Source organism: Oncorhynchus nerka, linkage group LG14 (assembly GCF_034236695.1).
Source record: "Oncorhynchus nerka isolate Pitt River linkage group LG14, Oner_Uvic_2.0, whole genome shotgun sequence".
Taxonomy (NCBI): domain Eukaryota; kingdom Metazoa; phylum Chordata; class Actinopteri; order Salmoniformes; family Salmonidae; genus Oncorhynchus; species Oncorhynchus nerka.
Window position 1 is genome coordinate 74,907,564 of NC_088409.1, and position 13,451 is coordinate 74,921,014.

General features: G+C 45.3%; 1 protein-coding gene across 1 annotated transcript in view; it reads right to left on the reverse strand.

The window, feature by feature from the left end:
• Window positions 1-13: 13 nt before the first annotated feature.
• The window catches only part of vaspb (vasodilator stimulated phosphoprotein b), a 31,265-nt gene continuing 17,827 nt past the window's right edge, over window positions 14-13,451 (reverse strand). Inside the window, 14 exon segments of the mRNA XM_029681261.2 lie at window positions 14-1,435; window positions 1,614-1,671; window positions 1,780-1,849; window positions 2,369-2,425; window positions 2,596-2,641; window positions 2,751-2,778; window positions 2,893-2,944; window positions 3,099-3,241; window positions 3,476-3,696; window positions 3,699-3,719; window positions 3,816-3,886; window positions 8,170-8,236; window positions 8,413-8,593; window positions 10,820-10,991. Of these exon segments, the coding sequence (XP_029537121.2) occupies window positions 1,398-1,435; window positions 1,614-1,671; window positions 1,780-1,849; window positions 2,369-2,425; window positions 2,596-2,641; window positions 2,751-2,778; window positions 2,893-2,944; window positions 3,099-3,241; window positions 3,476-3,696; window positions 3,699-3,719; window positions 3,816-3,886; window positions 8,170-8,236; window positions 8,413-8,593; window positions 10,820-10,991 (1,225 nt within the window). The 3' untranslated portion in view covers window positions 14-1,397.

Sequence of the window (13,451 nt, forward strand, 5' to 3'; positions counted from 1 at the left end):
CTCAAGAAGCTGATGCATTACAAGAAGCGGCTGTATTTGACTATAAAAGGCATCTCTAATCCAGTGTCTCTACGCTGTTTTATTTATATTTCAGTGTAAAAAGCCTATACTCTATTAGAAAAACAAAACAAAAACAGTAACCCAATTACATCTCTTAAAAAGAAAGCAATCCAAAAATGTCCCATTCACCTCAATTAAAATAGAAACACCATTTCAATTTTGCTAGCCCCCCCCAATTATTTTTTTAACATATATTCTCCAAGGCAGTTGGTCATGGCCAATTAATTGACTTAGTCATGGCCGAATTCTTATATTTCAATGTTAGAAAACATTTTTCAAACAAAATAAACAGTACAGTTTAGGACCACTGCACTGGCAAATGATTAGTGTCTCATTTTGAGCAGAAGGGAAAGATGAGTGTTTTGTCGATTCTGAGTGGCACACAAAATACACACTTTCTCCAGGCCAAGTGCAATGCAGAAAGAACTAGGATTCCCTCCATAGCACAGAACCACAGTACTCTCCTCTCTCACGGCACTCCGGGAGGTCATCCATCACATTCCCTTTGCATGTCTCCTCTGACTTCTCCTCAAAGTCTGTAGAACTGAAGTTTGTGTAGGGTCTCTTTTTTGGCCATTGACAGAGCAGTACACTTGGGAGCAGTAGCGCTGGCTTCAAGGCAGTGGTGCAGTACAAGCTCTTGTGCACCAGGCCTGAAGGGAGCAGTGTGTGCTGTGGATGAAAGCCCTCCACCATGGGGTCCCTGTACAATCTGTTAGTTTCCTCCCGTCACCACACATTCTCAAGATAGGCCTATGTCGTCTTGGCCCATATAAAATGTTTTTATTTGAAGGCCGTGTTTGAGGTCGAAGCTGTGCCAAGTTAAAGAGGATTCTTACAAAAGCCAACCAACCACTCTGCCATTACAGTAACAAGAATGAATGATATGATCTTCCCTGAATACTGAAGACCCCAGTAAAAACACTGGTCTGTCTGACAAAGAGAGTGAATTAGGAGCAGGATTTCTATGGGCAGATACATGGGGGGAGAGAAACAATTGTACATGACAAGGAGTAAGAGTAACAGCAGCCGTGATTATGTGCTCTACAGTGGTTCTCATGAAATGAAGGAAGAGTTGGATACATGAAGGGATGAGTGAGGAGAGGTTGTGTCATCACAGATGGGGTGGTAGTAGGTGATCTAGTCCTGTATTTGTGAATCGGTTCCCTGGGTTAACGTGTACATGTCGTGTGCAAGTATGTAGGTGTGTGTGAATGTGAGAATGTGTGAAGGGGAGAAAGACAAATCCCTGGGCTACACTGGAGGGGGTGATATGGGAGAGGTCCACAAAGGGCCATAACCTCCATCCATCGCATCCCCCTGTTCCTCTAGTAGAACTATGTGGAACCCCTCTTCTGTAGCTCCTCAATAAAGGCTGTGGAACAGGAGAGAGACAAGAAACAATCAATACAACACCTGACAAAGAAAAGTACTGCCTTTGTTCTGTTCTCCCCCCCCCCCCCACTTAATTTGGACTTTTATACAAATGTCATTGAAGCGGTTTCCGTGTGAAAAATAGTTGTGGCCCAAAACAAATATCTGCATTGTCTCACCTCCGATTATCTCCTCCTTGACTTTTTGTAACTCCTTCCGCATCTCATCAAGAATCTCCTACAGGAAGCAACCAAAACATTCTATAATTTGCAGTCTTAGTATTGCATATGATTATATGTCTGTACTAGTCTTGGCATTAGAGGTGCTTCAGAAAATAATATTTACCTGTTTAATCCTCTCCATATCTGTCTCTTCACCACCTCCAGCATCATTACTACCACCTGCATGCTTCACCCTGGACACGGTGTGGAGACGGGGTGGAAAGAAAGCGAGTGGGTAGGGGAGGCAGAGAGAAAGGGAGAGACTGATTAAGATCGAACATAGTTCCATCACTGACAACCCACGCTGTTAATCCAACCCATCACCATAGCACCCCCAAAGAGGCCTCAGGAAGCACCACACATACACCAGACAACCCAAGGCTAGCTTTCAAAGTTTCAATGACATTTGACTGTTGACCACAGAACCAAATGTCCAGAAATGCCAGACAAAACACACAAAATTCCATTCTATACTACATCAAGGGATATCAATTCACATATCAGAATGGAATGATGCAGATGAGAAAGGCTGTCACAGTAGTCATAGCGTTCTGAAGTCCACTAGGTGGTGCTGTCAACAGTACAATAGCCCAGCACCACGATCTGAAGCTGTGCCCCTGTTGACCTGACAGAGAGAAGGGAGATGGGACGGTATGCTAGAGAGAACATGAAAGCATTAGTCCTGTTGTCTTGTCAGGGGAGGGACTTTGTACCTGGGACCCTGGGGCAAGGGAGAGGTGGAGTCCATGCTCTTGGAGATGGAGTTATTCCTGTTTGTGAGAGACACACACTCTGCTCTTACAATGTGAAGTAACCAATTCATCAACACACACACCCCTCTTTGAATTCTGAGACTGACATACGTCCACACAGGCTGCTCTTACTACAGACAGAGAGAGAGAGAGAGAGAGAGAGAGAGCATAGGAAGGTGAAAACTTACCTGGGCATAGTGGCTGATTTCTCCCATGGTCTTCTTCCAAGAGTGTCTAAAAAGGAGAGAGGGATATTTTACATCAAAATTGTATAAAAGTCTAATATTAAGCACATTTGTCTTCCTAGGTACAAACAAAACAGACTGACACACGCAGTTCTCACCACTTTGGCCTTGAGACTCTGAGTCATCCTGTAGGGAGAAAGGAAACAGAGACCAGACAAACGTGAGTGTTTTTTGACTACATGGAAATTGCTCAATTATGTACTTACGACATAGTTGGCCAATAAATTAACAAATACTTACATTATCTGCTGTCTTAGCAGGTGGCTTAGCCCCACCGTCTGCCATTTTTTTCCTGAAAAAGATAGACAAAAGGAGAGTAATAGTGTGGTACAACACTTAAAGATTCACTAAGCCGGATCAGATCCATAGAGGTGCATACACAGCGCTCTTGACTGGGGTGTATGAATCTGTTCATTTATAGCAGTGCTCTCTTCAGTACCACCTACCTCCGTGCCAGGATGGATGCCATCTCACCCATCAGGCCTCCTCCACCACCACCACCACCGATGGACCCACTGGTGCGGCTTTGATCAGGCTTGGCAGCCGGTGCTGCAGCAGAAGAAGCAGCAGCAACACTACCACTATCATCCTACAGAGAGCAGTAGAAGACACAGGAGCGGTTAGAGTATCGATACAACACCACCTTTAGCTCTAGCTAGCACTGCAAAACAGAGAGGCTCGGCATTCAAAATGATTTGCATTGAAGTCCAAATCAGAAATAATTGGTGGTTGCATAAAATGTGGAGATCGATACAACAAATACAAAACAACTGTTACGCTAATTCTTATCCTGAGGCCACTATTTCTCCTTTCTGTCTCTCACCTTGGCCACTCTGCGGAGCTTGGCCGCAGCTAAGGCTGTCGCCAGGCCCCCTGCACCTCCCCCTAGGCCCCCATCTCCTCCTGGGGAGGGCAGCGGTGGGGCGGGCGGGGGTCCTGATCCTGCGGCCGGGGGTCCTGGGGGAGGAGGTCCAGGGGGAGGAGGGGGCCCAGACGGAGGAGGTCCTGGGGGTGGAGGGGGCCCCGGAGGTGCTGGGGGGCCAACGGTGGGACTGGAGGAGTGGGCACTAAAAATAAAAAAGGTAAGAGGCTGTCACAGTGTTGAAAAAGGCGAACTGTATTGCTGTCAGTGTGGCTGTTTGACACAAGATGGTGACTCTGACCTGCTGCAGCTTGTTGTCTCTCTCTCTCCAGTCTCTCCCACTCCTGCCGCTCTCTCTCTTGCTGCTCCAGCCTACAGGGACAAAACTCATGGGGATTAACACAGAGACAAACAAACATACACTAATACACCCAAACAGATTTAGAAAAGGCACAAATAATATAACAATGTTGTATATGGTGAAGGGATGAATGGGAAGGCACCACATCCTCCATGAAAATAAGGTATCTAACCAGAGGTGGCATAGCAGAGAAATTACATTTTGTTTTTCATCTTTCGACAATAATAACATGGCAAGTGAACTGTACCAGCAATCCTTTCATTAAAGCAACAACCATGTTCAAACAATCACAGTGGGCACTGTCTAACTGTCTAATGCTCTGGAGCAGTGTTAGACTGAAGAGCATATTCGTGAATAAATTGTGCTGACTATGCGGCCATGCTGGGTCTGTGAAGGGGCATTTCACAGCTTCTGATTAGCCCAGCACTGAAATTAAAGTCCACATCTGGCCAGAAGCCCTAATCCGGGTCGCTCCAGGTCCCCTACCCCAACACATCTGTCACCCACAGGAGCTGCTGTCGCCACACACACTTTAAAGCACTGTTGGTTGACTGAGGGCTGGTGTAGACTTTGCCATGATAATTACTTACGAGCGCATCCCAATGATGCAGAGTTTAAAATAAAACACACAAGAATGGAGATATATATAGGGAGTAACAGTACCAGATCAATGTGCAGAGGTACAAGGTATTTGAGGTAGATACACTACATGACCAAAAGTATATGGACACCTACTTGTCAAACATCTCATTCCAAAATCATGGGCATTAATATGGCGTTGGTCTACCCTTTGCTGCTATAACAGCCTCCAATCTTCTGGGAAGGCTTTCCACTAGATGTTAGAACATTGCTGCGGGGACTTGCTTCCATTCAGCCACAAGAGCATTAGTGAGGTTGGGCGGTTAGGCCTGGCTCGCAGTTGCCCTTCCAATTCATGCCAAAGGTGTTCGATGGGGTTGTCAGGACTCTGTACAGGCCAATAAAGTTCTTTCACACTGATCTTGACAAACAATTTCTGTATGGGCCTCGCTTTGTGCATGGGGAATTATGCTGAAACAGGAAAGAACCTTTCCCAAACTGTTGGAAGCATGGAATTGTCTAGAATGTCATTGTGTGCTGTAGCATTAATATTTCCCTTCACTGGAACTAAGGGACCCCGCCTGAACCATGAAAAACAGCCCCAGATCATTATTCATCCTCCACCAAACTTTACAGTTGGCACTATGCATTGGGGCAGGTAACGTTCTCCTGGCATCCGCCAAACCCAGATTAGTCTGTCCTCATTCAAGGTTGTAGCGTCATACCCAAGAAGACTTGAGACTATAATAGTTGCCAAAGATGCCTCAACAAAGTGCTTTGTCATTATGGGGTATCGTGTGTAGATTGAGGAGGGGAAAAAACGATTTAAATCGATTTTAGAATAAGGCTGTAACGTAACAAAATGTTGAAAAAGCCAAGGGGTCTGAATACTTTCCGAATGCACTGTATAGTCTAGTGAGTGTGTAGTCAGTGCAAAATATAGTTAGTGCAGATAGTTTGGGTACCATAAATGGACTATTTAGTAGTCTTATGGCTTGGGTGTAGAAACTGCCTCGAAGCTTGTTGGTCCGAGACCGATGCTCTGGTACCGTTTGCTGGACGGTAGCAGAGTGAACAGTCTGTCTAGGGTGGCTGGAGTGTTTTTTTGGGCCTTCCTCTAACACCTCCTGATATAGAGGTTCTGGATGGCAGGGAGCTCGACCCCAGTGATGTATTGGGCTGTCCGCACCCCCCTTTGTAGTGCTTTGCAGTCAAGGACGGTGGAATTGCCATACCAAGCGGAGATGCAACCAGTCAAGATGCACTTGATGGTGCAGCTGTAGAACTTTTTGAGGATCCAAGGGCCCATGCCAAATCTGTTCAGCCTCCTGAGGGGGAAGAGGCGCTGATGTGCCCGCTTCACGACTGTGCGGGTGGACAATGTTAGGTCCTTAGTGGATGTTAGCGCAAAGGAACTTGAAGCTCTCGACCCGCTCCACAACAGCCCTGTCGATGTGGATGGCGGGACGTGCTCTCCCTGCAGTCCACAATCAGCTCCTTTGTCTTGCTGACCTTGAGGGAATAGGTTGTCCTGGCACCACACTGCTAGGTCTCTGGCCACCTCTCTGTAAGCAGACTCATCGCCGTTGGTGATCAGGGTTACCGCTGTCGTATATTCAGCAAACTTGATGGTGGAGGACAAAAAGTCGTGGGTGGAAAGGGAGTACAGGAGGGGACTAAGCACACACCCCTGAGAGGCCCCTGTGTTGAGGGTCAGTGTGGCGGAGGTGTTGTTGCCTACCCTCACCACCTAGGGCTGGCCAGTCAGGAAGTCCAGGATCCAGTTGCAAAGGGAGGGGTTCAGTCTCAGGGTCTCTAGCTTGGTGATGAGCTTGGAGGGGACTATCATGTTGAAGGCTGTAGTATATATATATATTTTTTTTTACAAAATTTATTTAACCAGTCAGTTTAATTTAACCAGTCAGTTGAGAACAAATTCGTATTTACAATGGGTTAACTGCCTTGCTCAGGGGCAGAACGACAGATTTTGACCTTGTCAGCTCAGGGATTCGATCTAGCAACCTTTCGGTTATAGGTCCAACGCTCTAACCACTAGGCTACCTGCCACCCCTATGAACAGCATTCACATAGTTATTTCCCCTCTTGTCCAGATGGGAGAGGGCAGTGTGAAGTGCAATTGAGATCGTCAATGCTATCGAATGAATCCCAGAACACATCCCAGTCTGTACTAGCAAAACAGTCTTGTATCCTCGTGTCTGCTTCATCTGACTACTTCCGTATTGAGTGAATCACTGGTACTTCCGGTTTGAGTTTGTTTGTAAACAGGAAGCAGGAGAATGGAGTCATGTTAAGATTTTCCCGAAGGGAGGACGGGGGAGGGCCTTGTAAGCACTTACGTGGGTAGAATAAAAGTAGTCTAGAGTTTTAGCACTCCTACTGGAGCAGCAGACGTGTTGGTAGAAGTCAGGTAGGACAGTTTTATGTCCCCCTGTGTTGAAGCCCCATACAGTTCAGTGTTAGCTTGTGGAGGGATGTAGACTGCCATGATAAATTACAGATGAAAACTCTTGTTAGATAAAAGGGTCTGCAATTTACCATGAGGTATTCTATACTGAACAAAAATATAAAAACACAGCATGCATCAATTTAAAAGATTTTACTGAGTTACTGTTCATATATTGGACGTACTGCCAAAATCTCTAAAACAATGTTGGGAGGCAGCTTATGGTAGAGAAATGAATATTAAATTCTCTGGCAACAGCTCTGGTGGGAGTTGCAGAGATGGGACAAGACTAACTACCAATTGGGGAGAAAAATAAAAAATAATTGCTAGAGATTTCCTTCACACTTGAAGCAATACAGTTGTTATTTATGGAAAAAAAACACTCCATTTCCTTTCAACTTCCCCGAAGCCACCGGCCGATCCTGCCGCTGCATGGAGAATCCACCGAGTACTACGTGCATAGTGTTTCAGTAAGACATAATATTGCAGCTTTCGAGTCTTTTTCTTATTCTCAAGTGACTGAACATTTGCTAATAGAATCGACTCCACCTCGTCTCCACTTCGTCTCGCATCTAGGCCTGCAGATTCTTGGTAGCCCATGGAACAAAGGTAATAGGGTTCGGTATGAACAGTGGAACAGCGGAGTTGAAGTCAAAATCGAGGTTAGTAACTGTCAATCTGGTTTCCAGAAGTGCATATGTGATAATACTATGAACTTTCTGTACAAGAAAAGTAGGGAAATACAATAAAAGTCACTATATAGCAAACGACTTGAAACTCGTAAGATGTTGCCCTTCTCTGTCGGCGCCATCGTGACAATCATATCTGTGACCATTACTACCACCATTTGACGGACAACCTTGCCAGCCTATCCCAGAGTCTCCACAGTGTGTCATATTGCCCATTAGACTAAATGAGATTAGGGGTAAAGCTGAACGTATCCTTGGTGAGTGTGGGGTCCACAGGAAGAGGTAGGAAAGGATGGATTTCGATGTCAAAGAGGAGTTGACCTTCTTTAGCTTTTCAACCTCTGACCTCAAGAGACTGGCTGAGGGCTAAGCGGCGTAAGGCTAATGCTGACAAATCCTCTGAGTCAGTGTGGTTATGTCAAACCGTGTCAGTGGGACTGGTCATATGAAACTGTCTTGTCTTGATACCTGTACTGACCCTTAATTACAACTCAATGTGGAAGTAAAGGTGAGTGTACTGTACTGTACCCCCCCCCCCCCCCGGATATCCCACACTTGGTACCTCCGCTGCTGTTCTAGCTCCTCTGGGGAAGGTCCATTTGACACTGGGCGGGGGAGGGTAGCGTAACCTGGAGATAAAGCGTATTTTCTTAGTATAACTTAAAAAAGCTTTAGTTGCAAGTCATGCTCATGTTTCCACACATGCATCTCTCAATTATTTATCAGAATGTGCTGTGCCTTTAGGTATTGTAAAGCATGTTGTCATGTATGTTGAGGCTACATGTAAAATCCATTCTAATAGTACCTGCGTCTGCCAGGGAGTTGAGCACCTCCAGTGCATGGGCCATTCCGCTGGCGAAGAGGGCGGCATCCTCCTTACTGCCGAAGTTGAGCCCCCACACCTGCCGCGCGTCTCGCCACTGGTGGAAGTTGGGCGTGGCCTCATTGTACTTCAGGCCCTTCACAATCGGACAGTTAATCACCACCTTAGAGAGAAAGGGGTCGGAGTCAAGACACGAGTCATGACACTCCCAACATTGGCATATCATGGATAAGGGAAAGGGGGACTCCTAGTCAGTTGTACAACTGAATGCATTCAACTCAAATGTGTCTTCTGCATTTTAACCCAACCCCTCTGAATCAGAGAGGTGCGGGGGGCTGTCTTAAATCGACATCCACGTCATATCCCACTTCTTTATCAAGAAACAAGGTGATGCTCTGTATAGTTCAAATGGACAAACTGCAGATTTTAGAGAAGTGAACGGTCCTTACTCAGGTTGTATGGAAGGAACTACATGTGTAATGGCAATATTAGACCTTAATACAAACACTCAGTGATAAAAATCCATACCGGTATGTGGATCCATACCAGTAATCATGATATATCGCCCAACCCTAAGTGTTAGTGTTTAGGGTGCATCTTTACATTTACATTTAAGTCATTTAGCAGACGCTCTTATGCATCTCAGTCTAATGTGGCATGGTATCCTCTCTTCCATCTTCCTAATTGAAAGCTTTTTCCACACTGCACTCAGCCTGTGCTTTCAGATCAAGGACAGGAAGCCAGTTATGACAAGAGAAATGCACTCTAGGTCTATATCAGTCCAGCAGGTGGCACCAGCCTGGTGATTCAATACATGCCATGGTGCTCTGGGTTTGAGGGACTCAGTTTGAATGTGCTGATGCATCATTTCTCTATTTGTTTTAAAACCCCTGAATTCCACAGAGCGGAGGAGCGAGCGAGCGAGCACCTAAACTCCCCGCGCCAAAAGAGTCAGGGAGAGATAGAAGCAGAAGCAGACACAGAGGGAGGGGACAGATATACTCAGAGAGAGGGGGAAGGCTTCCTTAATTGTCACAGGAAATGGTTGAGCTGGCCAAATACCTCTCAGGAAACATAATCCACTTTAAGATACGTCTATGGGAAACACTTAGGCGACTGGATGTTTAAAGAAAGAATTGTACGGAGAGAGAGCAGGAGAGGCGGAAGCGAGAGGGGGATGGGATGGTCAGATACTATATCTATACTGAACAAAAATATAAATGCAGCATGCAACAATTTAAACTATTTTACTGAGTTACAGTTCATAAGGAAATCAGTCAATTTAAATAAATTCATTAGACCCTGATCTATGCATTTCACATGACAGGGCAGGGGTGCAGTCATGAGTGGGCCTTGGAGGGCATGCTGCCAATAGGAATTCGTTTTTCCCCCACAAAAGGGCTTTATTACAGACAGAAATACTCAGTTTCATCAGCTGTCCGGGTGACTGGTCTCAGACGATCCCACAAGTGAAGAAGCCGGACGTGGAGGTCATAGGCTGTTGTGGTTACACGTGGTCTGTGGTTATGAGGCTGGTTGGATGTGCTGCCAAATCCTCTAAAACAACGGGCGGCTTATGGTAGAGAAATGAACAAAATTATCTTGCAACAGCTCTGATGGACATTCCTGCAGTCAGCATGCCAATTGCACACTCCCTCAAAACTTGAAACAACTGTGGCATTGTGTTGCGTGACAAAACTGCACATTTTAGAATGGCCTTTTATTGTCCCGAGCACAAGGTGCACCTGTGTAATGATCATGCTGTTTAATCAGCTTCTTGATTTACCACTCCACAGGTGGATGGATTATCTTGGCAAAGGAGACATGCTCACTAGCAGTGATGTAAAAATATCTGTGCACAGAATTGGAGAGAAAAAAATATTTTTTGTGAATGTGGAAAATGTCTGGGATCTTTTATTTCAGCTCATGAAACATGGGACCAAGACTTTATATGTTGTGTTTATACATTTGTTCAGTATATATAGTGCTGTTTGTCTTGTTCCATTGTTAAAGCTGTGACAGTACAGGAGATGTAAGTATTGATTGGTCTCACCCAGGACTGTACTAGCCTGTTGGCCCTGATGGGGGAACTACAGGAGACAGAACACAGCTCTTTGAACCAGCACATAGAACCTGGGGTAGGGTGTTTGTGCTTGCGTCACATAGGTGGTTAGTGGGCGTTAGCCTGCCTGCGCATGGCCATAGGTGGATAAAGGGCTGATTCACAGTTCTCCAGCTGGCCGTGGCTTGTTGGTACTAGAGGTTTGAAGCTGTTGATGATGTACAACATCACACAAGACCAAACACACACACAATCAGTGAAACAAGCATGCACACAGACTAAAACCCATGGTCATAGATACTGTACATAGACACACACGCACTCTACCTGTTGATCTGTCTGCATCTTGCGTCCCACCACTCTGAAGGCGTTAGTGGAGGGGTTGTGGTAGATCTGGACCCTGCTGAAGGTCTGAGACCCTGTTCCTGCCGGGAGCCACATCTTATTCCCATCATCATAGATCATCACCGTGGCCCGAGCCTGGCAGATACTGGACTCACTAAAGGAGAGACAGTGGAATTATTTATTATGCAAAAAAAGCTTAGAGTTGAATAGATAGAGAGCGAGAGAGAGAAAGGGGGGCCAGGAGTAAGGGAAGAAGGGATGGTGTTGGGAGAGCGGCTAATAATGGAGAAGGAGGAAACCAGGGGAAAGTATAGTGGAGGACAGCAGGGTAGGAAGAGAGGGGACGGAGAAGAGAGGGAGAAAGAATCATAAAAATGAGCTAGGTCACATGCTGCCATAAGCAAGACATGCTTGAGAGTTGAGCCAGTCCATACAGGCAATCGTCCAGTTGCTCTGTTCAAACTCACCCAGCCACTGTCACACTATGGCTGTCAATGGACCCCCGAGCACTGATGCAAGCCAACTCAATACACTCTTAATGAAGGGAGGGAGCAACAGGTAATACATCATAATGAATGGTGTCTCTTCAGCACAATCAACAGGCCATTTATACACCTGTGAGTGTATAGTCTAAGTTTAGGTCCTCCCTTGACATGTATATTGTGAGAATATGCAGATGCATTTACCAGATGTTAGTGCATGTATGAAAGAGAGAGACATTGTGAGGGAAGCGATGGAGGAAGAGTAGGAGAGACAGACGAGAGAGACACGGGGCAGCAGGTAGCCTAGTGGTTAGAGTGTTAGACTAGTAGCCGAAAGGTCGCAAGATCAAATCCCCGAGCTAAAAACGGTAAAACAAAAAAATCTGCCCCTGAACAAGGCAGTTAACCCATTGTAAATAAGAATTTGTTCTCAACTGACTTGCCTAGTTAAATAAATATAAAAAGACAGAGCAGGAATGCAGTAGGATCGTTCCACCAAGTCAGCGCCTTTTGAGAAGTGTAACTTGGTCCAAAAAAATGTTCCTTTAGATTTCAACATGATAAAAAGGTAGTAAGTGCCAAATAAAGTAACAGGGTTGACAATTTCATCTTAAATCAGCCCTGAATCTTCTTGTGACGGGGGAATGGAAACTTGTGTGCAACAGGGAGTGGCAATCGAAAGCAAGCTTCACAAAAATGTATAAATTGCTAAAATATTTTTAGCCTGTCTATCTAAGGGTAATAGGGTTGACGTGTTACACTCGACCCACTTATTCTCCCACCACAAAACACCAGAAAAATGGCCAAAAAGAGTCAAACCAGCTGAAGTAAATAATAATCTTTGTCAAAACAACAAAATAACTAGGGCTTTACAATGCTGAAAATGTTGGGGTTAAGTGGGTTAAAATCTTCATAGATGTCAAAGAGGGACATGTCAAAATGAAGAATTTTGGCACTTTAACAAGTCTTTATTCATATCTATTGAATTCTCCATGTGGTCTATACTAAAATGCACTTTAAAAAATATATATAACAGGCTTTTAAAATTCAATATTGGTTCACAATTTCTACTTAAAATATCAACAGTGGGGCCTCTTGGGTGGCGCAGTGGTCTAGCTGTGCCACCAGAGACTCTGGGTTCGCGCCCAGGCTCCTTCACAGCCGGCCGCGACCGGGAGGTCCGTGGGGCGAGGCACAATTGGCCTAGCGTCGTCCGGTTTGGCCGGTAGGGATATCCTTGGCTCATCGCGCACTAGCAACTCCTGTGGCGTGCCGGGCGCAACGCACGCTAACCAGGTCGCCAGGTGCACGGTGTTTCCTCTGACACATTGTTGCGGCTGGCTTCCGGGTTGGATGCGCGCTGTGTTAAGAAGCAGTGCGGCTTGGTTGGGTTGTGTTTCGGAGGACGCATGGCTTTCGACCTTCGTCTCTCCCGAGCCCGTACGGGAGTTGTAGCGATGAGACAAGATAGTAACTACTAACAATTGGGGAGAAAATGGGGTAACATTTTTAAAAAATCAACAGGGATGCAAAAGGCACTCTTTTTGCGTAACAAAAAAAATTAATGGCTAATTTAAGGAGTCGAACCAGCTTAGACCACTACCGCCACTTAGAAATGTCCTTGTTTTTGAAAGAGAAGCACATTTTGTCTATTAAAATAACCTCAAATTGATCAGAAATACAGTGTAGACATTGTTAATGTTGCAAATGACTATTATAGCTGGAAACGGCAGATTTTTTATGGAATATCTATATAGGAGTAGAGGCCCATTATCAGCCACCATCACTCCTGTGTTCCAATGGCACGTTGCGTTAGCTAATCCAAGTTTATCATTTTAAAAGGCTAATTGATCATTAGAAAACCCTTTTGCAATTATGTTAGCACAGCTGAAAACTGTTGTACTGATTAAAGAAGCAATACAACTGGCCAACCTGTTCTCAGGGAAATGTACCAGCTAATAGAAACCTTGGCATTTCGCAGCCCCTGGTCTTTAAGAGAAAGTAAACACATTTTTAGAGACTACTGGAAATTCAAACCAATCTATAGGAGAGGACTGCAGTGTTATGCAAGTAGGCTTATGTGCAGTGGCACTGACAGACAAGTGTTACTGACTAGAGCCAGACATGGTGAC